General features: G+C 49.0%; 1 protein-coding gene across 4 annotated transcripts in view; it reads left to right on the top strand.

The window, feature by feature from the left end:
* Atg10 (Autophagy-related 10) overlaps positions 1-25,193 on the top strand; it is a 93,614-nt gene that overhangs the window by 8,416 nt on the left and 60,005 nt on the right. Inside the window, exon 1 of one of the 4 annotated variants that reach the window (XM_065440797.2) lies at positions 8,288-8,539. The exons of the other annotated variants lie outside the window; for them this stretch is intronic. Within the exon in view, the coding sequence (XP_065296869.1) occupies positions 8,531-8,539 (9 nt within the window). The 5' untranslated portion in view covers positions 8,288-8,530. Of the gene's footprint in view, positions 1-8,287; positions 8,540-25,193 lie in introns of those variants that run through there. 4 annotated transcript variants of the gene reach the window in all.

The raw sequence follows: 25,193 nt of genomic DNA, 5'->3' as shown, positions 1-25,193 counted from the left end.
GAGTCGCTGTAGATTCGGGATTGGATATCTATACTGTTGTGTGACGGCGGTTCTTCTGGACAAGGGATGCACACCGGCGAGCGTGCAGCTACGGAATATCATTCACGCTTCGTCGACTTTTCGACGCCAAAGAGCTGGCGAGGAAAATCGTCACGTCAAGATAATAGACAAATCGATAAGGTGCCTGTTCAACGACCCGCGGAGCTGACGAACGAGATAAGTTCTGGGACCCCGAACTGTAATGGGTCATCGGTCATATGCAACCTCCTAATTGCTACAAAGAGCCTACACTGATGACTTCGTGGGAACAGCGTCGACCCCGTTTCACATGAAATTGCATCTTCATGTGCATCGAGGGTGGGTCGAAGGTTGGGCACCAGAGGCGGAGTCCGGCGGAGTGGTGCTGCACCATGGGTGGGATTTCGCAGACTGCGCGACGTATCCAATTGACCGAGGATAAGGACATTGAATTCCCTCGATGCTCGAAAGGGGGGATCAATGAACTGCTTAAAAAGGCGGAGCTGGAGTGCTCGGGCATGTAAAGAATTTGACATGTAGTGTGTCCTAGAATCATGGAGCCGTTCTTGTAAGCCATCATCGTGTAAACTTGCACAAAAACTTGTTTCCTCATCGCTCGCCGGGCATCGCTCTGGACCTCTCGTTCACCCGGCGCGGCACAGTAGGCTTCATGGCCACTCGGACCCCAACTTTGCGCAACAGTACCACTCTTCAAGGAACTCTGACGTCGACTGGGAGCACTGAGTATGCGCCATTCGGTCTTGGCATGGTCTTCAGTGAACCTCTTCGATGCCAACTTCTGTCACTGGTTATGTGCCAGTAGGTGTGTGCGTTCTGCATTGATAAAATATCCCTTCAATTTCTCCGATGCTGGGCGGGATCGAACACACGTCACACGGATTCCCGAGGCTTCAGCAAGCTGCGCCACAAATGCACTGAGCATGCGCTGCTTTTTAACGAACGCCTCGCCAACTTGCGTCACTGTGTACGTGCCGCTGGGTGCGCGGCAAGCGAGGGAACGATTCTCATCATTTGCACGCGAGGAGCCTGGTTGCCGCACGACGCGTTGCTCAGCGTTCGCGCGCACCGGCGCACCGTGGATTTCGGAGGCCGTGCTCAAGGTTCGCGGCGGCGGCGCTAGACGGCGCCGCGTGTTCTTAGGTAAGCGCGATAGGTGTCCCGCTGCACTAGACGCCTCACACATAACTCGTTTCGACGGTGGCGATGTCTTGTGTCGCTGTATTGACTCAGCGCTAAGCGTATCACCGTCGACAGACATCGTGAGATGGGTTCTCCCGAATTTTTTTCGTTATACTGTCGATCTCATGTGAGCTCACAGGAGGAGCGACACGTTCGTAAGTATTGCAGTGCATAAAATTGCAAGAAAATAACCACATGAGAAATATGTTAAAAAACTTAGAAGGCTATAATAGAGATACACACATCGTTTAACGCGCATATGTGCGTTTACATGCATGCGTACCTAAACGTCTGTGCAATTATTGCAATTATGCAATCATCATGTTTAAGGGCGGCACAAACAGTGGAATTAGGAAATTTGCAGGCGCGACTTGGAATCGGTTGGCGCAGGATAGGGGTAATTCGAGATCGAAGGGAGAGGCCTTCGTCCTGCAGTGGACATAAAAAATAGGCTGAAGTAGAAGAAGATGATGATACCCTGTGGCCCTTGGCGGGAAACAGGTTAGGCACGAAAATTCATACGTAGATACACACCGCAAACTGGGTGAAGAGAGAGAGATAAAAGGAAGGCCGGAATATCAATCAGTCAAGAGTCCGGTTGGCTACCCTACGCTGGAGGAAAGGAAAAGGAAAATAGAGAAGAGAGAGGGGGGTAGCGAGATGTGCATTGACAGCACTGCAGATCGAGCCAAAGGCGCTCGCACAAGCGAGACGTTCTCAGAAATAACAAATGTGCCTTCATTGCTGATCCGATGGTCGGTGGGGGTGGTGTTCTAGCATTGTCCGTTTGCTCAGAAGGCGGTCGCGTAGTTTCCTGAATGCGTTGGACTTAGGATTGTCTTGGTGCTTCGAACCGAGGACAGTGGCACAATAGGTGGTCAACGTTCCCTTCGCAGCCGCGGACATCATATGCAGGACTGTCGGCCATTCCAGTTATTGCTGAGTAAGCTTTCGTGAAGACGACTCGCCACAACCGACAAAAAAGGAGACTCTTCGCGTCGGTGCAGTCCGGCCGGAAGTCCCAGTTACAGCGAAGGGTTTCTGCTGCGTGCACCTTGTATGTGCGGTATTCCACTCAGCTAACGAGAGTGCATGCAAGAATGCTAAACTGTCTCACAGCGTCCGCCTTTGAGAGGGGAATGTGGACGCAGCGGTCTTCTTGGTTTGACGTCCGAGCTGCCTTATCTGCGTCATCATTTCCAGTGACACCGCAGTCACGTGGTATCCATTGCAGGGGGATATATCGTGACCTTTTTCTCTCAAGTGATGGATAAGTTCCACGATTTTGCGCTTCGATTGAGCGTGAGTTCCATGCCGGAGAAACGACTGCATACAAATCGTAAGGCCGGCCTTGAATCGCAAAAGACTCCATTTTCCAGGACTCTCTGTATTGATCGCATGATTCGCACCGTGGAGAGCTGCGAGCTCTGCGGCTGTAGACGCTGTGACATGGGAAGTCTTGAACCGACGGGTTATTCCCCTTGTTGGTGTAACTACAGCGCCACCGATACTGGTTGACGTTGTTGAACCATCAGTATAGACGTGTGTGCAGATGCCGTATTCCTCGCGCAAGAGGAGTAAACGAAGTTGCTTGAGTGCAGATGACGGTAAGTCCGACCTTACCCGAAGTCCTGGGATTGCGAGGTTTGCTTGAGTATATATACGGCTGCACATACCATGGAGGAATCGAAAGTCTGGCCGCAGGTGTGTAACCCTGACGTAAGAGAGGCACAGTGCGTTAAAACAATTGCACTGTGTGTCGTGCTGAGCCTTTCAATACTTGCGAGGTGGTGGATAGGGGTCCAGGCGAAGTGTCTTATGTGCACACGCATTGTTTCCATGGTAATGTGCTTTCTAATAGCGTATAATCTAGAGCGACTGCAATAGCTTCAGTCGTTGGCGCACTCAGCGGTACACCAAGACATATCTTGAGGGCTTGGATGCTTTGGATTGTATTCAGGTTAACTCTGCCGGTGTTGGAGATGACCGGCAGGCTGTACCGCATGAATCCAATAAAGAGGACCCTGTACAGTTGCAGCATAAAGTGTATCGACACTCCCCAGGTCCTTCTTGCTAGGAACCTAAACATATGGCGTATTCCCATCAGACGTTCCTTTTTTTTTTCACATAATTCACATGGGGGGTCTAGGAGAGGTTTCTGTCAATAACCAACCCGCAAGGATAATCTGTGACTCGTGCTATACGAGATCAGCTGTCCGTCGACGGATATCACGTATGGAGAAATCGGTTTCCTGGTAAATGCCACGACTGCACACTTTTCACGCGATATTTGAAGTCCTTGTTCCCGAAGGTAGGTGTTCACAGAGAATGCTGACAGCATTAGAAGCTAGTGACGAATACCGTAACTGTACCCACTTCCTAGATAATGATGAAAAAACGAGGTCGCGGGATCGAATCCCGGCCACGGCGGCCGCATTTCGATGGGGGCGAAATGCGAAAACACCCGTGGTACTTAGATTTAGGTGCACGTCAAAGAACCCCAGGTTGTCCAAACCTCCGGAGTCCCCCACTACGGCGTGCCTCATAATCGGAAAGTGGTTTTGGCACGTAAAGCCCCATAACTTTAATGATGGGACTTTTATGGGGCAATATATTTATTGTGCATGCAGGTATAGTCGTGGAAGGGTATGTATACCGGGGCCAACGGTTTGCTTCTCTCCTTTAAACCGCCGAGTCATGGCAGGCGTCCTTCTTCCCGTTACAGCTGTCGGTCGTTCGCCGGCTGGCTCCGTTTCCTCTCCTGTTTAGCCGTTTACCCCGTCGACGCGTAACCTGTCTGGGTGTCGCGCTTTCCTCGTCCTATCTTTTTTTTTTTTTCGTCCACGCGCAGTCATTCCGAGACTAACAAAAAAAAGAAAGAGAAAAATGTATCTTTCTTTCCATTTGATTTTTTTTCCTTCACCGCGCGTGGCTGTCACTCAGCTTTTCCGTACTTCTGTGCAACAGCAACAAAAAATTTCCCTGGTTTAAGAAATTTCGCACGCGAGCGTGACCTGAGCGTATGGGGTCAGCCACACTGCGCGCATACAGAGCTGAAAGTGTCCTGTACACGCAGGGCGCGTGGCGTTCGTTGTTTGTAAAAGCAGCACCTCCCCCTCCCCCCACCAATCGAAACAACAAAAAAAAATTCATATGCCTCATGTGCAGTTATACCATATATGGTGAACCCATACAAAGACCCGTATGTCCCCATACACCATATGGACATCCGTTTGTTTCCTTGACGTGTGAATAAATAAATAAATAAATAAATAAATAAATAAATAAATAAATAAATAAATAACCTCCGTATCAGCATACTAAGATATACATAATCTATACGTTCCTACTGCTTTCCATATATGATCCTCAAATGTTCGTGCGGGGTTATTGAATATGTGGAATATCTTTTCTTTTATTTGTCCGTAGGCGTCTCTATTATTAAGTTGAATGCAGATAAGCAGCTCACTTACACCCCTAGGATAGGAAGCATTTCAATTTTGCTGAAACGTAGGAGACAATTCGTGGGCCAAGGAAACGGCAAAACATGTGGGCAGCACGAGCGGCCACCTTGAAGTTTCCGCGTGGCTTTTTGCCTTGCGCTGCAGAGCTCGAGGTCGCGGGTTCAATTCCGTCCGCATTCCGTTGGAGGTAAAATGGCAAAAAAAGAAAAAAGCTCTCGTGTACTTCAATTGTTTTGCGCGCACGTTAAAGAATCCTAGGTGGTAAAAATTAATCCATAGCTCCTCCCCCCCCCCCCCGCGCTTCCCACTACGACTTGCCTCAGAATGATATCGTGCTTTTTTGGCACGTAAAAAATGCCCACAATTTATTTATTTACATTTTAAACACCACACCACTCTCGAAAGAATGAAACGAAAAAGATTGCGTACACGGTTGACGTGTAAAGCGTCGTCGAAGGGGCGCGTTCAGCCTCACTAATCTTTCTTATTTATGCGGTTTTGCATAATAACGCGGCGATAGCAACCAGATGAAATTATTATTGCTAGTCCATGGTGCACGGGGACGTGAACGCGTGGTGCAGCCCTGCGCTACCAGATGGCGCCACCAACCCGACCGCTCACGTTTACGCATCTGGTGAACCACGCGTGATCCCTAAACGTAAGGCCCCTACATCCACGCGCCACCGCAGCTTTCTTAAGTAGCGACAACCTTTGTTGTGCGCCGCCTTTTTCCCTCACACCAAATCCGGTTCCGGCATTTCCGGTTTAAAAATTTCCGGTTCCGGCGTTTCCGCTTCCTGGAGTTGCGCTGCGGGAATTTCCGCGTTGACTGCCGTTGGACGATGGTGAGACGCCCGCGCGTGCTTAGCAGAGCTGTGGCAGTCACCATAAGAAGAATGCAAAGGGGACACGCTGTGTATTCCGCTGAAGTAGTAGGCCGCGGTCGCTGTTTCCCAAATGCACGAAAAACGGCAGTGGTCTCCAAGCGCCTAGGCACTACATTCCACTGTACGTTGTCGCTCGTGCCACAACCAGTTGCAGGTTGACGCCAAGCAGCGAACACGAGCAGATCGCTGGTTGCAGTAGGCGGTGGTTCTTGGATCGAATCGCATTCACAGTTTCAACCGCAGCTCGTGCAATTAAAGCCTTTCCAGCGACGCGAAAGTAAACAACGCTAAAAAACAAAGCGTCACTTCCACTCGTAACAGGAAGCTGCAGCTACGTAAGTTCCGCTTGCCGCCGGAAGCTAAGGGGGTGAGTGGGAGAGGAGCGCGGAGGAGGAGGGCAGGTTGGCGGTACTTAACCTGGTCGGCGGAAACGTGTATGGAGGGACCTTACCTAAACGGTGAGAAGTTTGCGAACAAACGGAAACTACTCCTACCACCCTCTTTTGTGTTTTTCGTGTCCCCAATTTCATTTAACGCATGAATTGAGTAAAAAGACCCGGAGGGAACGCCACTGAACAGTTTTGAAGCGTGCACAGGTAAAAAAAAATTTAAGAGGACTATAGTGAGAAATAGGCCCTGAGCACGTGACAGCCAAATTTAGAGTAATTTTCTAGCCGCCAAGCACGCGGAGAGTAATTCGGGGGAGAGCAGAGCTGGTGGCGAGGGCATAACTAAAAGCTGTCACTAAGCAAACAATATTTGAGAGGTCCCGCAACCAGGGAATGCTTATTTCCCAAGAGCCAGAGAAAGGGCGAGGTCAGAGGACATTCGTTTGCCGAGGCTATAGCTTGCCTGATGTCATGCTTCCTCGTATAGTGTTTCTTTCTTTTCCTTCCTCCACGATCTGATGACCTGCGCCTCTTTCAATCCCTTCTTGCTTATGCACTAAATTCTTTCAACTTCCATCCGTTTGTCTTATACAATCGCAACACGCAAATTCAGCCGTAGCCTCAGTATATACCATGATTCAGCAATGCCAAATGCGAAGGTACAAAAAGTACTACGCACGTCACTCAGGTGGCGATGTTTTGGAACTGCTGTGGGAATCAACGTGTGGATGTGGATAGAGGGATGAACGGATAGACGGGTGGAGGGATAGTATGAGCGTGCCCTTTTGAAACGTGGTGGCGCGACGTATTCCACCAAGCTCATCACCTTTACATTTTTTCTGGGTCTATTTTTCAGTATTTAGGATCCACGCTTCGTGTTAACAATCCATGGATCCTGCAAGAAAGAAATCCATCGTCCTAAGATATATTCTGTCAGATCAATTTTCGTTTCAGATTCACTAAGTTTTCTTTTTTCTATCGCTAAAAACCCATTGATTAGGATTCGGCGGGGGTTCCCGTTTCCTCACTGATGTCTAGCTGGACACTGCGACACTCTAACAAAATGCGCTCTGTGCGGTTTCCGCACTATCTCCGCACGTACGCTACGCAAGCATTGTCGTCATCAGCAAATTTTTCTCTTTTCACACCTTTTATTTTTCATCAGATATTCTGAAATGACCACGAACACGCTACGCTACACCCTTTGAATCTTCGCAAAACTTTTTTCTCTTTTCATTCAATTCTTCGCCGCTTGAGGCATTTGCATCGTTCGCTTCTTCTCCATCGCGCCCATGCCCAATGCGCTGTTTCTCTATCTTTAATCTTACGTTTGACTCCTGTTTTTCTTGCCACTGTCCCCATCGTTAATGTAATACTTGCTAGTTAGTTTCCTTTTTCTCTGCCTCCACTGTCAGTGGAAGCATTTCCTATATGTAGTTGCCTAAATGGCTTAGCCGCCCACCTATATTCAGTCATATTACTCAGCCGTCATATTGCTCTAGCCTCCTTTCTATGCTCAGCGCTCAGCGATTCAAACACGATGATATCGGACCCCATATGGGTGGTCGGCGATGGGTAATCGCTGGCGGGACCAAATGCAGTCACGATCCGCCATAAAAAAAAAAAGGGGGGGGGGGTCCCGGTTTAAGCGTACAGCCATGGCCTCCGAGATCACCGAAACGCGCGCGGAGGTGATCTCGGAGGCCAAGGTACAGCAAAAATGCATCAGCTCGTTTTCCGCTGGTGGCGCAAGAAGCACCGGCAGCCACACGCTGTGAGCATCGCTCTCAAATCGCTGAGCGATGCGCTTTCACAGCGAAGCTGTCTATGGCTACGATCCCCGGATTTCTTCGCGGCGTAACGTCGACAGAAAAAGTATCATCTTCAACGGCTCGTACCCCGAAATGCAATGACTCTCGTACACCTCCCCCCCCCCTCCCTTCCCGTAAGGCAGAGGCTACAATTAAGCACTCGGCAAAGTGAATCGAACAGTGCGCAAATTCTTTGGAATCACGCATACAACACACAGAACAGCGTGTACGTTCCAATAATAAAAAAAAAACGAGCTCGAAACAAGCATCCGAACCGCATATCCGAACCGCAAGTTGTATATAATTGATAAGGTGCTCCTGCACCTGCATGCGCAATGCGATGCACGTATAGCACTCCCCGCATGCGCCTCCCGGTAAAGATTACACTGTAGCGCAAGCTGCCGCGGCGATAGCAGCTTGGCTGCAGCACGCGAAGCGGGAAGTGACGTAACTACACTTTCGTACGCAGAAAGAATAACCCGCCTAGAAACTGATTTGTGTTCTGACAGTGCTATGGGACGGCCACGTATAGTGAGGACTCCTGAAGAGCAGCGTGCAGACGAGACGCGGCGAATTGCCCTCTTTTTCCACTCCTTGTAGGTGCAGAAAGTAGCGGCGCAAGCCAAGTTGCAAACCGTCCAAACGTCTTAGGGTGATAATTATGTAAAGCGCATGTGAATGTCGCCACGTGAATAATTTCAACCTACGTGTCGCAATGGCTACTCGCCGCACTGCCTTAACCCAGACCTTCACTCCCAAGGATGTTTCACGTAAGTTACGTTTGTGATACCACAAAATACGAAGTATAAAGATCGAAAGATCGAACAGAGTCGCTAATGCGGCCCTTTCAAGCAACAGACGTAGCACAACGTCTTCATCAAACTTTCAAATAACATTTAACTTAATGTATGCACAGGACCGGGTGTTCAAAAGATATCACATTGTGTCTGTCCTATACCTCAATCCATAATTTAATCTCTCTAATACAGGAACGTAGATGCTGCAGTTGAAGCAGCATAAACGCTGCGTGCACAATGCACGGACACTTCAGTCAATTAGTAGTTCGTGGCGTCTCCTCACGGGAAGCCTTACGATCCGTTACTATGGTACCCGAAACAGCGCATGCTCATAGTCATACGGGGGGTCGCACTTATCGCCGGCACGGTCTCTGAGAGCCCGAGATTCATTTTATCAATGCGAAAGCATTATACGTTCCATGAGGCAGAAAAGCCGACGTTTACCGCAACTAGTGGTAACAAAGATCATCATCGTCAGTGACGTCATCAGCGTCTTCTGTGACGTCTGTAGTAACACAGAATAAAAGTTAGAACAAGTTAGAGTATAGGTGATTTAAGGTGGAGTAAAGGGAATGAAGGTGAATTATAGTGGATTAAGGTGGATTTATACTGGTACAGATTAGAGCAAGGCAGTATAAAGAGAACTTAAAGTGGATTAAAGTTGATACAAACTAGAGCGAGGAGGATTAAGGTGCGTTATAAGGTAGAGTTGTGAAGGACACATGACAGCGTATGACGTCACGTATCATGGACGTAGCCAATTAATTAGTGAAGTCATAATGCTTTCGCATTCAAATCGCGTAAGGATACTTAAGTGACGGTCAGTTTCTTTGCGCGAGCAATTATGCGGACGCTTGAGGCACGTTCGTGCCGTCGCCGTGCTGTCCTGACATTGAAGACGTACGCGCGGGCCAGAGGTGGAGGCTCACCGATTCTAAACCGCCACTACTATCTTTGCACACGCGCCCTTGTTGCGTAAAAGTAAACGTGTTCCATAGGCTCTATTGCTCACGCATTGTAACTGTGGACAAAAAAAAAAAACTTGTCCGCAGATATAAATAAAGTCGACTCCAATTAATTCGAGCTTGTTTAATTCGACTTTTTTCCTAATTCAAACGCCCTGAAAAGTATACTGACGAGAAGCTATTTACTAGTGCTATGCAAAAAAAAAAAAAACTCGTTTAGTTCGAACACGAAAGCATACCACTCCGGTTGATTCGATCCCTGCCGGCGGGTTACAGAAGGCTCCAAGAGGCGCGCGGTGCGGTTGGCTGAAGAAACGGCGATGCGAAATGACGCACCGTAACGCTCTGCGGTATAAAGTAATTTACGCCATTAAAAGCGAAAAAAAGGTTTAAATATGTCTAAAACCCAGACGCTTACACTCAAGAAGGTTATAAGGGTGTGAGTTATAGACAGATTTACATCCTTTTTTTTTCTTATAAGAGTGTAAGTTATTTTATAGTGATGCTGGAGTCGGGGCAGGATTCTCTCTTCTGCTGCTGGTATGAGTGTTGTGCGCGACCATATCGCTCTTGCTGAGCAGCCGAGAGAACGCCACGGTGCATTCACCGGGTTCAACGTAACGGCTGGGAAACGTCAAGCTAAATCTGTCTAATCATTTCGACTGGACTGACGCCGCCGCTTTCCCGTCGGTCTCGCGCACCATCGAGATGCGACGCCTGTGCCGACGTTCCTAACGTCGGACCAGCGTTGTGAGACGCCTGGTACCTGCCATGGGGGCTGTTTCTGCTGCGCGCAGCAACAGCGGTCTCGCGTTATACTGCGTCGCGCCAGGAAGTTGGCCAAGCCGCCTCCGTGTATTACTCGAACACCTCGTGAGGAGAAAAACTGGCTGTGGCTTAGCTAAGGTTAAGCCCAGGATGCGAAGCATACTAGCCTTTATTTTAACGCGACAGCTTTAAGGAGCTCGTGTCGCAGAAAAGCCGGTGTCGTCGGCGTCGGCGCAGGCGTGCGGCGCTTGCTCAGGCGCACATTTCGTTGTCGCGCCGAACGCTGCGTTGCTCGACGCTCACCGCGTCCGATGCGGGGCGCGTAGTCGCTGCGCCGTAGCAAAGCCACCTAGAAACAGTCTCTGTAGCACGCCGCAACCTTCGCTTCTCATTCCAACGAGCAGCTCTGTCTCCAGGAGGCATCTCACCTCGTGAGTGTCTAGCAGAGGCAAGCGAAGCTGTTTATATACCGCCGCGACGCCGCGAGCGACGGCGCGAGGTGGAGCCCCGTTTCTCCTCTGTCGTGACGTCACGGTGTCACGTGGTCAGCCTTGAAGGCGACGCCGCGAGCGACGGCGCGAGTTGGAGCCCCGTTTCTCCTCTGTCGTGACGTCACGATGTCACGTGGTATTGAAGGCGACACCGCCGCGCCTGAGGAGCTGGGTTGAGCTCTAGTAATATGCTTCGCATAAAAGTTTAGCGCAACTTGCGCTTAGCATTGCCATTTCTTCCAATACTTCACCTTCGGGCGAAACTGCCAATTTCTTTATGAATTTTTTTTTGCGTAGTTTCTTGGCTTTTACCACGCCTTCGCTTACGGTAACAGCGAGATCTTCGGCATTATTTATAGATACGTTAGTCACTAATATAGTTTGACACTATATTCGTTTTTTTGGGTGTACCATTAAAAGAAAGGTGACACCGTGTCAAACGGTCGGGCCGCGTCGCAGTGTAACTGCAGAGGAATGTGGCCTGCACACGGCATGCTCCGACACCTGTGCATAATCGTCGCACAGGAAGGTTATTACTATTGCTGTTCGAATAGCGAATTTTTTCGAATCGTGTCGGTTATTCGAGAAAGAAATGACCTTCGAATATTGAGTACGTTTTTTTTTATTTCTAAACAAAATGGATCATTCAATTTGTTGCTTGGAGTCCGTTTGGCAACAGAAAGACTTCTTTACATTTTTTATACGTGTCATCAGGGTGTCGACACCCTGATGATCGAACCGAACCGCGGAGTTGAATCTAAAGCAGAGCTCAATCGTCCCTACAGCAAAAAAAGAAAAGGAAATATGTGCCCCATAATTCTCATATCCAATTAACCAATATGAAACATAGCATATCATATGAATTGACCCTTTTTTTTCTCATGTGTCATATAATGTAATTGGATACGGAAGTTATCACGAATACGGGTTTATTTCAGTAGGGGTGTTTTTTTCAGCTGACCAGCGGAACTGCACCATTATTTTTCTGCCATCGCGAAACCCCACCTGAACCGGAACTTCTTGGAACAACTGTTCCGAACCGGATAGAGAAACGATTCAGAAGATCCCGTGGGCCGTTTGCCAGGGAACCTTAGAGAGGGAGTTCCCTAGGGAACGACTGCTAGGGAACGCTGGAAAAAAAAAGAGGCTCAAAGCCTGGCTAAGACGGCAAACGATTCCCCACGCTACAGCTACAGGCAAGACTCCAATAGCTTTACGCAATCTCAACTCGGTCGCGACGCTCATTAATTGTATTGTTAATTTTTTGCGCAACCGAGGCAGCCGCCCTTCGTGCGATGTAAAATGCGGCCGCTCTACGCGCGGTCACACGTCTTGCTGCAACAAAAGAACCGGAACAATGTTGTTCAACTTCCTGTTCTGTTGTACATGCTGTGCACATAGGGTTGTTCGTCTCCGGGTAAAACCCGATTTTCACGCCCCGAACATGGTTCCGGAGAACCGGTTTAAACCCGATTTCTCCCCGAATGGACCTTCCCAGTAGCGACCTGCACAATCGTGCGCTGACGGTCCGCCGTTCTTCTTCGGCCGCAAACAAACGGGCGCATTCTCGCCCTGTTGCTTGGAGTGCAGTTGTTGCTTTCTAGCGCTGCACTTTTGATGCGAAGCATACTAGCCGCACAACCACGCTCTTCCTTGCTGCGCCGCGCGCGGCCGCGTAGCTACCATATGACGTCATAGCAGCTGCAAAAGCGGAGGCTCAACTCGTGCGCTCGCTTGCGGCCGCGTAGCTACATAGCCGGGTCTCAGCTCGTGCGCTCGCCTGCATGAGTTCTTTCTTCGTCTAGCCGAACCAAATATAGCCAAGCAACAGCAGTTCACCAGGCTAAACAGTGGTTCAACAACTAAAACAAAGGCTAGTATGCTTCGCCTCCTGGGCGTAACCTTAGCTAAGCCACAGCCATTTTTTATCCCCGCTTTCTCGACAGGTCGCCGTGAGTTCGTACGCGCACACACCCAAAAAAAAAAGGCTTGCAGAGGAAAGGGGATGACACGTTTGGGGCTGACCACGCTGCGAGCACATGGTTGCCAGTCAGGGAGTAACAAATTTGGTACAAAAAAAATGAAGCAAAGGAAACGGCGCTTCGCCTACTGCAGATTACTGTCGGTCATGTGCACCTGCTTCAATGGCTTTCACGCGAAAGGAACGGGTGACGAGTCGGTGGAGGAAGGATTGAGCGACGAAGATGTTTCGTGCACGGGGTGTGTTACCAGCGAGGACGCCAACGCCTATTATGACTTTTCTTCAGCCAGCCTCCGTCACGGTTTAGGTAGACGCACTCGTCGGTCGGCCTTGTTGAGAGCCATGTAGCGTTCTGCATCCCGCGCGCTTCACGCAGCTCTTGATATCCGCTTTCGACTGCCCACAAAAGAAGGGAAAGAAGCCACTGCACACAAAATTCTGTTCTGACACGAACAGCAAGATTCCGAGAATGGTGGCATCGTTCCGACTCGAAGGACTTCAAAAAAGAGTCATATTTTAGTGAGGGGGGGGGGGGGAGAGAAGGACAAACGAGAGAATGTGACCAGAAAGCGACAGGAGGTTGATCTCTCAGGCTTTCCTACATATTCGAAGCACTGCTAACATGGAACTCACCAGACACCTGGAGAGAAGGAACTAGTGATGAAGTGAATCATGCATCTCATCGGTTTAGAGTGCAATGAGCAATGAGACGCATCTAAGCAATGAGACGCATGATCGCCATCGTCACTTGTCATTACCAGGGGCGACTGGTGAGCCCAAAGCCACCGTCGCAAACACAAGGCTCGCAAGGTACGCGGAACGGGAAAATTCAGCGTGGAGATGGGAAAAACACGAAAGACACTGCATGACTGGCGTAAAGAGCATGAAGATCTCCAGATCACAACGAAAGACAGTGAAGGCAGCCGCGAGTTAGTGTACAAATATTGCAACACCGAGATGGTCACCGATTCAGCGAAGACGCCCTACGACCGAATTCACGAGCATCTAGCCTCATCTCGTCATAAGAAGTTCAAGATATCGACCCAGGAACCTGAGAAGGCGGGAACATATCAGCAGACGCTCTTTGATTATGTCCTGCAGACAACGTGCGAAAGAAACTGAAGCGGACGGTGGAATCCATGACTTCGTTTGTGCCCTAGCGTATACATGGAATCGGCATGCACCTGGCAGACGGACCTCTGGGGGACTGGGCACGCAAATGCTGCAAGACCGCGAAGACCTTGCCAACAGGACAAAGACTTCGGCTGAAATACGTGAAAGAAGCCTTCGACAAGGACACGGTGAAAATGCGCGATAATATTCGAGCTTTGAAAGTGGTGTCATCGTCGACGAATCCCAAGAAATCACTGGAATTCCTACCATCAACACACTCTTGTGCTACTATAGCCAAGAAATCGTGAAGAAGCAGGTTGTTTTGGTCGACGTCAACAGAGTGAATGCTTCGAACACGGTGGCCAGCGGAGTCAGCAAGGCTCTCCTGACTGTAGGCGAGACGTGGAAAGACGGTGTGGCTGTAGCCACAGACTCAGAGGAGTACATTCGAAAAAATGGTACGAGAAATACGTCAAGCCGAATGGATCCAAATGTTGCATGTGAAAGCTTTAGCACACCTGATTCGTGCGAGTGTTGACCATGCTGTTTCTTTACCATGCATGTCAACAGTTCGATCCGTAGTGATCAAGTTTGGAGCATTATTTAAGCACGCTAACAAGCTCTGCAAAAGGACACCTAAATTTGTGCTTCTAATGGCCTCTTTGGACCTGATGGTAAGAAGCCACCTTCTGTTCTCCCGAATAGATGGCAAAGCTTCTACAAAGCGCTTGTGGCTGTCATAGAATTGTGGATCTCGCTAACGGAACTTGCTGAAAGCTCGCATGATAGCAGCAAAGCAGAAGTTATTCGAGTGATACTTTCTAAACAAGAAGTTTGTTTATGCGAAGGCAATCCTGATGAGAGACACACTCGGCCCCCTTTTAGACGCCCAGAAAAGTCTTGAAAGCGGAAGACTTCTGATGCCCAGCCTTGATCGTGTGGTAGATGTCAAGCTGCAGCAGACTGTCAGCGAGCTTTCAACGATGATCGGTAAAAGCGATCAGGCCATAGCTGTTTTGCCTATGTTACCAAAGACCAGCGCCACATCAGCAAAAACATGTTGTGAAGAGTTGTGCACGAAACACGCCACAATGTGACACGGCACTGTTGAACGGAACGTCTCAGACAAAGACGAAAACCAGCTAACTTTGTGGAATTTGGGAGCCGTCCTGGATCCGCATCAGAAGCGTCTGTTGGGACAGTCATTTGTTGACTACCGACTTATGTTCATTTCCGTAACCACCTATGTAGATTCACTTCACGGCAAGTTCAACCAGTACTTGCTGGAAGCAAGCCCCACAAACACAGCTGTCTAACTCATTGGGTATTGGCATCACTCTACCATTCGCTACCCCAGGCTGCAGGAAAATGCTGCACTGTCATTGTTGTGCCTATCTAATGGAAACGGTTATGTCGAGAGAACTTTCTCCCAGCTGAGATACGTTCAACGGCCGGACAGGTCTCAAATGGAGACCGACATGTTTCGCATGCAGATGATAATGTACGTAAACGAGGGTGTGTAAGGAATCGGTGACCAGCTTTCCGTGAATAAAGTGTTTCATTTCTTAGTTTTCAATGCTGTTTACTGTCATCATTACTGATTCATTTCCAAACAAACGCCAAATTTCGGAGAGTATTTGCTAGAAAACCCTGATGTCGCAACCCCTCCCCCCGTTTACAAGCTTGAAACAAACACCAATTTTAACTCGCTAGAGTTAAGAAGCCCGTGATACCTTCTAATAAAATAAACTGAGCGTATTACTCTGTAAATCTTTACATTTAATGCTAACAAACCCGTATCTCGGAATGGTTTCACAAAAATAAAACCGATTCCTCCCCGATTATCAGTTTGAAAAATAGCACCCGATGAAACTCTCCTGTCGGACATTTCTTTGCACCCAAGGCTGTCAGAACGATTACGTAGTTTTCAACTGCATCTTTCGTCATCGCACGTCTAGTTGTCGTCCTCTATAAATTTTTGTGAGGCCCTATAGCTACAAGGGTGTTACCAGCGCGACAAGAAAACACCCTTGAGGGTGTCAACTTTTCTATATATATATATATATATATATATAGAAAATATATATATATATATATATATATATATATATTTGTTGCTCACGCAGGTGACGCAGCGTGCGGTTCTCGCAACACAAGTCCGATATTTGTCGGTAAAGAGCTAACCAGCATAATTTAATTAACTAACCACTATACAAAGTATACAGCAGCGCGAAAACTGTTGTGACGCGCTGCTGCCTCATCTATCTGTGCGCGTGCTCTTTCACTTCGAAATATTTCTATAATAGTTTAATGTTTCAGTATTTAACCTCAATATTCATTGTATACGTGCAACTTGCCATCTTGATATACGTCGTAAATTCTTGCTCAAGAATCTCAGAGGGCGTAGAACCATCAAACGTACCGAACTACGAGTATGCTCCATTTACCTCTGTCGACGTCGATCACGTCCTTTTCGGCATATATATACAAGGTTATTCTGACCAGTAAGTGGCGCATTCTCAAAATCCCCAAAAAGCTGCACAAAGATGAGCCTTCTATGTTACTGGTTTCACAAGTTTTACAAAGGTCACGCACCTACAGTTCGTTGACCAAATGAACATTATTCCGTACTATTTCTACTCTTCCACGCGATTATTTTACAAAGGAATAAGAACCCGGCTCACTAAAGGAATCTTTCTTTTTTTTTGTTAGCGCATGATGCATCGACGATATTGTGTTCGTCAATAATACCTGTTGTATCGCTGCGTCGTAACTTCGTTGGCTTATTAGTACTAAAGGAATCCTACAATTTCCTTTACAAAGGTATGTAAACGTAAGCGATTCTTTTCTTACTGAAATATATTTGTTTGCTTCAATCCATCTGGCACTGATTTTAACTTTCCTCATTGAGAATTGAACAGCTGTCTTGGTTTGGTAGCTAGCTGGTCTTGGTAGCGGCTGGTTGGTCTTGGTAGCAGCTGGTTGATTTGGTGTTAAGTGATCTAGATACTTGATTTTGTGAACACTTCAAATGATACCCTGAAGTGGTTGTGAGGTAGCGAGTTATAAATGTGCGCTTATATTCAATTATCTTTACACAGCTAGGTAGCAAGTTTCATGTTGGAGACTTCAGTGATTCTAAGTAAGGCATGTCTAGAAAAAGCATGTTCACTTGAACTTCGGAACGAAAGGTTATCGATTGCTTTCACATTTCTCTTATTTTTGGAAGGTTTGTTAACTTTGTTGAACCACATACTAGCTATAGCAGTAATTTATATGTGAGAAGACTAAATCAAAATACAGCCGCAGCTTGCACCGCAGTGGTATAATGGTGAGGAGAGAAGTGGGGGGTCACTTAATCGGGCAATGCGTCAGGCACTTAGTTCGGACGCACGCTCTACTATATGAGGTTTCGAATTGCAATGTTTTGCTGCGACAGAGCTACACTTGGAAACGAACTCGAAACAGTGTCGTAGAAAAGCTCAATAAAGTAAATTATTAAGCACGAAATGCTTTGAGCTCGCGTTCTCGGCGACCTTCAAATGACCTTGCGCCAAAAGCCAGATCCGTTATGCGGGCACTCAAACGAGAACATCCGGGCAGGTTTTGCGAGAACAAAACGAGATCCCCCACACACTTCGTAGAGGACCGCATTACATCCGCTACGTACTTCCCAAAGACGTTACGAAAAATATTGCTTCCGAGTTCTTCCTAATGTTTGTTAGCAATATCACCCAAGTTGTAACTTCTGGTACGCTGAAGTTTTATTTGTCATTTCCAATAGCAACCTTCAATTCTGGGAAATGGAATTGGCTGCGGATCTACTGCGCTCGCCGAGCTGCTGCTCTCTGAGGTGTGGCGTCGGACGCGTCTGGAAGCGCTGCTTTACCCTCGTGGAATTAGCAAAAAGTTACGAGAGAGCATGACGTCACGCAGCCAGCCTTGGCAAGCGAACGCGCCGTGAAACCAGCCCCCCTTTGCTCAGTGGCGGCCCAACACGTGACCTCTTGCGTCACGTGTTGCGTCACGTGTCTTGCGTCACGTCTAGATCACGAAGCAAGAATCGAGATTTTCCAAGGTCGCGCCTCCTGCAGCCGGTTTTCTTCTTCTAGCTGGGCAGCGTCCATATGGACCAGTGCACAGTATGGCGTGGCGCGGGGTGGCCTGGTGGGGTGCGCCGTTGCGAACGTGCACTACAGCCATTTTAAGATTGTGGCTAGCATCGTATCCAACCATCATGCTTTTCCGGCTGCCATTTCATGCTTGCATCTACTCTCGATTACGGGACAGCGAGCAATGTTTTATAGTTCTCTGAGGCTTGTTAGCATATTTTCTAGGGTTTCGATGTCGAGGATCGACCTTCATCCAAAGCAAAAAAGTTGCAGTTTCTCCCGAAAGGCGAAGCATCGATTGCGGTAACAAATTAGTGGACAGATATACTATGTAAAGACAGTAGTTTTATCGGCCGCATAAACTTGTACATATAGGCATACTAAATAACCTAACAAGCATGGTGTCACGCGCGCACAAGCAAACATGAACTCATCTCGCTCGATGACCGCGGAAACTCACTATCAGAACGCTGGAGTGAGGAAGTGCGGCAGCAGAAGTGAGCGAATTGACATTATTGCTGCGTCTCGCATCTACGCGAACTAAGCCGCGAAACCACAGCGCACAGCGGACTCTGTCCCCCGTCGCAGATGGCCTTCAAGATGCAGCAGCGCGGGCGGAAGCGCGCGGGACGCCCCCCCCCCCCTTGCTCTCTCTACCCTCACCCCGGAGACTTGCACGCGACGGAAGACGGCGCGCTTCCTCCCCGCTTTCCTCCCTCCCTTTCCTGCGCGAGATCGCCGGCTCACCCGCGCACCCTTTCACTCGCACGTACAGCATTCGGCGCGCGCCGACGTTTTGGTACAGAACCTCACGGCGACGGCGACGCCGATGGCAGAAATGTGCCTAGAGTGTCCATATAACCCGCCGTGGTTGCTCAGTGGCTATGGTGTTGGGCTGCTGAGCACGAGGTCGCGGGATCGAATCCCGGACACGGCCGCCAGATTTCGATGGGGGCGAAATGCGAAAACACCCGTGTGCTTAGATTTAGGTGCACGTTAAAGAACCCCAGGTGGTCAAAATTTCCGGAGCCCTCCACTACGGCGTGCCTCATAATCAGAAAGTGGCTTTGGCACGTAAAACCCCAAATATTATTATTATTAGTGTCCATATAAGTGCTATCGCAAAAAGAAAGTCTAAGCAATTCAGCAGTAGCCACTGCGAACTCGCGCAGTTCGATCTAATGCATCTACTATATCACTAATCTGGCAGAACGCGTCATGTGTGATCCGTGTATACAGCAGCCGGGCTGCGCTGTCGCGCTTTCCCCCGGACACGCTTCGCCATCTAGAGGCGCGCGCCCGAAGTCTCCGTCTGAGATCGAGTGGCCTCCGAAGTTGCACTGGTGGTGCGCCGGTGCGTTCTAATGCGGGCATTTGTGGCGCGCAACGCTGAAGCGTCGGGATGCTCTGTCTGAGGAACCAGTGTGACGCGGGTACGATTCCATCCGGCACCGGACAAATTTTAAAGGGTTTCTTTTATTTAAGAGCGGTGTGAAGAGGCTGGTAGACAGACAGACAGAAATCGTCTGAAGTAGGCTAAGAATGCTAATCGTTCTGAAATGTCATTTCAGTAACCCCTTTGAGCATCAGCGAGACCATTCTTGTGGTCGACCCCTACATGTAGCCGGACGTCGACAGCCGACGTTCAGCTTCGTTTTATAGCTTGTCGTACCTTTAGCACGTATTCTGAGTAACATTGTGCGAAGAGACACTGGTTGCTGTAGGCTCGGCTGGCACCAGTTACTGAGCGAGTACCTGGAAATGTTGATTCCTTTCGGCGATATCTGGCATTCGGGCGGTTTGTTTCATGGACTTCTTGCTTTCTCATGTCTCCCCGTGCTTCCATAATTGACGAGCAGAATGCTGATGTACTACTTATGCCTCCTTATGAATAGTATACTGGCAGCCATTTGCTATATTCCAGTGATATTCTACAACGTACCTAACTGTATGTGCCCATCTATAGTTTCCTTGCTTGCGTTGTCATGATCAAACCAGATCGCAGCCTTCACTTTCAGGTCTCGAACTCTTGAGCCTCAGAATGGGGCGTTACAAGATTAAACAAATATAATAGGATTTTCTTTTTGCCAATAGTGGCCTCCATATTTTCCATGCCTTATACGCACTTTTGAACTGAAAGTAAGAAACATTCAGTATGTTATGCCACAGTCCAAGCTATTTCTCCGTTTTTATTTTCGAATATTTTTGTAAACGATTCGAAAATTTCGCCACTGAGAAACCTCTGTAGATTTGCATCGTGAGAAATTTCGCTTCGTATATATATATATATATATATATATATATATATATATATATATATATATATATATATATATATATATATATATATATATATATATTGTTACAAGCACGGGGAAAAGGGGTTTATTTAGGCGTGCGAGAACAGGAACGGCAGGCTACGAAGAACAGGAATGGCCGCTGCACAGTCTTCGTTCTCCTCTTCCCCTCTCTTCTTGATCCCCGCGTCCCTTTGACGCGCTTGGACGTAACATACCTCCCCTCGCAGACAAAGCCCCCTGGGCGAGTCAACTAGCTTGCCGTGGCGTGCATGATTTCAACCGTGCGACATGCGCGACTTGTGTCCTAGCAGAACGTCTACCAGTGTTCGTGAGGCGCGCGAGAGTATAGTTCACTTCGCTGACTTTGTCGATGACAACATACGGTCCGTCGTAGTTTGCCAGCAGCTTTTGACACAAACCGCGCTTCCTTGTGGGTGTCCAAAGCCAAACGAGATCACCAGGGTTATATGTAACTGGCCGATGTCGTGCGTCGTAGCGGGCTTTGGAGTTTTCTTGTGATGCCAAAGTCCGAAGACGCGCAAGTCTCCGAGCCTCTTCAGCGAGGCACAGCGTATCGGCGACCGTAGGATTGTCGTGGTGGTAAAAAGGGAGGACAGTGTCGAGCGTATACCGGGGTGGCCGAGCATATAGAAGGAAGAAGGGGCTGTAGCCGGTTGTCTCGTGCTTGGCTGTGTTGTATGCGTAAGTAATAAACGGTAGAACTTCATCCCAATTCTTGTGATCGGACGCAACATACATGGAAAGCATATTTGTGATAGTTCGATTAGTGCGCTCAGTGAGGCCATTCGTTTGCGGATGATATGGCGTCGAGTGCCTGAGGTGCGAGTTACACAAACGCACAAGCTCTTCCACTATATCTGCCGTGAATTGACGTCCCCGGTCGCTTATAATAACACCAGGCGGTCCATGTCGCAGAACAATAGCGTGAAGTAAGAAGAGCGATACTTCGGTGGCGGTGGCTGATGGTATAGCCGCCGTCTCGCAATAGCGCGTGAAATAGTCGGCGCAGACAATTATCCAGCGGTTCCCCTTAGATGACTTTGGAAAAGGTCCTAACAGATCAATTCCAACTTGCCGAAAGGGTGAGCTGGGAGGCGGCACAGGTTGAAGGAGACCAGATGGGGCAGTGGTTGGGCGTTTCCGACGTTGGCACTGTATGCAGCTGGCGACATACAACTCAACCGAATGTCGCATCCGGGGCCAGTAAAAGCGTTCTTGAATGCGATAAAGGGTGCGCACAGTGCCTAAGTGACCGGAGGTAGGGTCATCGTGCATAGCCTGAAGGATTGCTGGCCGGAGACACTTCGGCACCACTAGAAGGAAGCGTGCACCCGTGCTTGAGTAGTTCCTTTTGTACAGCAGCCCGTCACGTACACAGTAGCTGCTTGTTGCACTTGAATGGGCAGAAGTGAAGAGTGGCTCCAATTTGGTGTCTGTCCGTTGTTCTGCTTTGAACGCATCGATTTCTGGAAAAGCGGATGTCACAGAAGCGACGAGATGATCAAAATCGTCTGCGTCGCAGTCCGTCGTAGTAAGCGGCATACGGGAAAGGCAGTCTGCGTCAGCATGTTTTCGGCCACTCTTGTAGGCCACAGTGAAGTTATATTCCTGCAACCTCAAAGCCCAGCGCGCAAGGCGACCACAAGGGTCGCGAAGGTTCACGAGCCAGCACAGGGAATGGTGGTCTGTGACGACTTGGAATGGGCGTCCGTACAAGTACGAGCGAAATCGCTGAACCGCAAAGATTACAGCGAGGCATTCTTGCTCTGTCACCGTGTAATTCCGTTCAGGTTTGCTTAATGAGCGGCTTGCATAAGCAATCACGTGCTGACGGTCATCATAGCGTTGGACCAATACGGCACCCAGACCAACGCCACTAGCATCTGTGTGGATTTCTGTCGGCGCAGTAGGATTGAAGTGGCGAAGGATAGGTCGAGAGGTTAACAGGAACTTCAGCTGACGAAATGCAGAATCGCACTCGGGTGTCCACTCAAACCGTGCGTCTTTATGTAGCAGATTTGTCAGAGGATAAGCGACGTCAGCAAAACCAGGAATAAATCGGCGAAAGTAAGAACAAAGACCCAGAAAACTACGAAGTTGCTTCACTGACTGCGGTGCACTGAATGCTTCGACAGCTGCCGTCTTGAGGGGATCAGGCCGGATACCGTCTTTGTCAACAAGATGACCCAGCACAAGGGTTTGACGGTCACCAAATTTACATTTCTTGGAGTTCAGAACCAGGCCGGCGTTTTTGATGTAGTCGAGGACAATATTCAGGCGCGTATTGTGCTCATTGAATGTGCGCCCGAATATAACAACGTCGTCAAGATAGCACATACAGATGTTCCATTTTAACCCACGCAGAATGGTGTCCATGAACCTTTCAAAGGTTGCTGGAGCGTTGCACAACCCAAATGGCATCACATTGAATTCGAATAATCCATCCGGGGTTATGAAGGCTGTTTTCTCTCTGTCTGTCGGGTGTATCGGGATTTGCCAATATCCTGAGCGCAGGTCCACTGAAGAAAAATAAGAGGCCGAATGAAGGCAATCAATTGCATCATCAATCCGGGGCAGCGGGTAGACATCCTTCTTAGTCACGGCGTTTAATCTTCGATAATCGACGCAAAATCTCCAGTTACCGTCTTTCTTTCTGACGAGTATGACCGGAGCTGCCCAAGGACTCGAGGATTCTTGTATTATCCCATTTTTCATCATGTCACTCACTTGTTCCCCGATTATCTTGCGCTCGTTAGGCGACACGCGATAGGGCTTTTGCCTGATCGGGCGCGCAGATCCCGTATCTATGGTATGGCGCGTTCGTGACTCGGGAATCGAGAACGCTTTGTCCGGCTGCGCAAAGTCAAACACTGACAGATGCTTAGAAAGCGTATCCACCAAGGTATGGCGCTCCCTTGTGCTGAGCGACTTGTTTATCATAGACAGAAGCTTTTTGTCTGAGACTTGGCGAAGGTCAGCAGGTTCACACGGCGAGTCTGTTAGTACGGCTACGGACGAAGGCGTGTATTCTGTAAAGTAGGCGAGTTTCAAGCCGTCTGGAAGCAGGACGGGTTCTGCCGAGCAGTTGGCCGTCCACAAGCCTGCACGCCCGTTGCCGATGGATACCACACAATGAGGGACAAAAACGTTCTTCTTCACACAATTTAGATGCATTGGCTCTACGGAGGCATCGAAACTGTCTCGAACTTCACCGCGACATACAACCGGCACGCACACCGAGCTGGACGCAGGCACAACAGTATCTGCACACACACAAAGTTCACCTTGACTGCAAGTCTCCTCTAAGAGCCCGGACGAAACATGACCATCGACGCAAACTTCCCCCGTGCGACAATCAACGGTCGCACCACACTGCCGCAAAAAGTCGATGCCCAAAATCACTTCGTGCGTCGATCGGGGAATAACTACAAACTCCGTCGCGAAAACTCCACCAGCCAGGGACACTTCAGCAGTGCACACACAAACAGGGCGTAAGGACTCGCCGCTCACTCCACAAAACGTTGCAGCCTGGTCCCACGGAAATACAACTTTGCGCCCCAACCGACCTTTAAAACCGAGACTCATTACGGATACAGTTGCCCCGGTATCCACTAAAGCCATTGTAGCAACACCATCAACTAGTACATGCACTTTGTTCTTAATCATAGCAACTGCAGGGGGCATTTCTGTCGATAGCACGTGTCGAGCGACCTCACCCCCATCGGCCGCGCTAGCTAGTTTTCCGGTTGTGAAGGTGAGGCTGAGCGGCGCACTGGCGATGGAGATTGACGTAAACGCGGTGCACGAGAAGTTGGCGGTGGCGTCAAACTCCTGTCAGATGCCGGCGAGCGGCTCCGGAAGCTTCTCTGCCAGTAGTCGTTGCCAGGAGGGACGCCAGCTGACCAAGGGGTGGTGCATGACTGTTGAGTTGTCCTCGCAGGAGGTGTGGTCCTTGTTGAAGGCCCCGATCGACGATTCCACGTTGTTGGGCGACGATTGCAAAATCTCGCTATGTGGCCCACGACACCGCATTGGAAACACACCGGCAGATGCCGGAAATTTCGATGTTCCTGCACGTAGTCACGCATGTTGCTGTCGACTGCATAGCCAGCAGATGGGTCCCATTCATCGTGGCTAGGCATCTGCCGCCCGGAGGCGTGCGTGCGGCGAGGGCGTTGGTCGTAGTCATGATCTTGATAGCTTAGGGTCCCTCTCGTTTGTGGGGTAGACCTATACTCGACGGTCGCTGAGTGAACCGTGGGTTGCCATGCGGTCGAAACGGCTGTGTTTCGCATCTCGTGTGGTAAGTACGCACCAGCGATGCCGGGTGTGCAACGGTACATCTCTTCCCGATGGAGCAACTCTTCGCGAACAATCTGCCGTATTGTTGATGGAAGGTCAACACACGAACTCGGGTCTACACTTGCCACCGTTGTGACATTAGCCAGGCGACCAAACTTCGGTATTATCCGTCGCATTTTCAGCGTCTCAAAGGTCCTGCAGTGGCGAATGACGTCAGACACGGAATCCAAGCTTTCTTTGCCGATCAAAAAATTGTAGACGTCTTCGGCTATCCCTTTCAACAAATGTCCAACTTTGTCCTCTTCAGACATTTGAGAGTTCACTATTTTGCACAGTTTCAGCACTTCTTCGATATACGTCGTACAGGTCTCGCCGGGAATCTGAGCTCTTTGCGAAAGCGTCTGTTCGGCGCGTTTCTTTTTTGCGCTGGAGTCTCCAAAACACGCTCTGAGCTCCTCTACGAAAAGCTCCCATGAAGTGAGCGTGTCTTCGTGATTCTCATACCAGACGAGTGCTGTGTCGGTAAGAGAAAACACAACATTTGACAACTGTGCGGTCGAGTTCCAACCGTTAG

The sequence above is a fragment of the Dermacentor albipictus genome, chromosome 9 (genome assembly GCF_038994185.2).
Source record: "Dermacentor albipictus isolate Rhodes 1998 colony chromosome 9, USDA_Dalb.pri_finalv2, whole genome shotgun sequence".
Lineage (NCBI taxonomy): Eukaryota > Metazoa > Arthropoda > Arachnida > Ixodida > Ixodidae > Dermacentor > Dermacentor albipictus.
The sequence above is the reverse complement of the archived record's forward strand: the minus strand, read 5'-3'. Positions and strand labels throughout refer to the sequence as shown.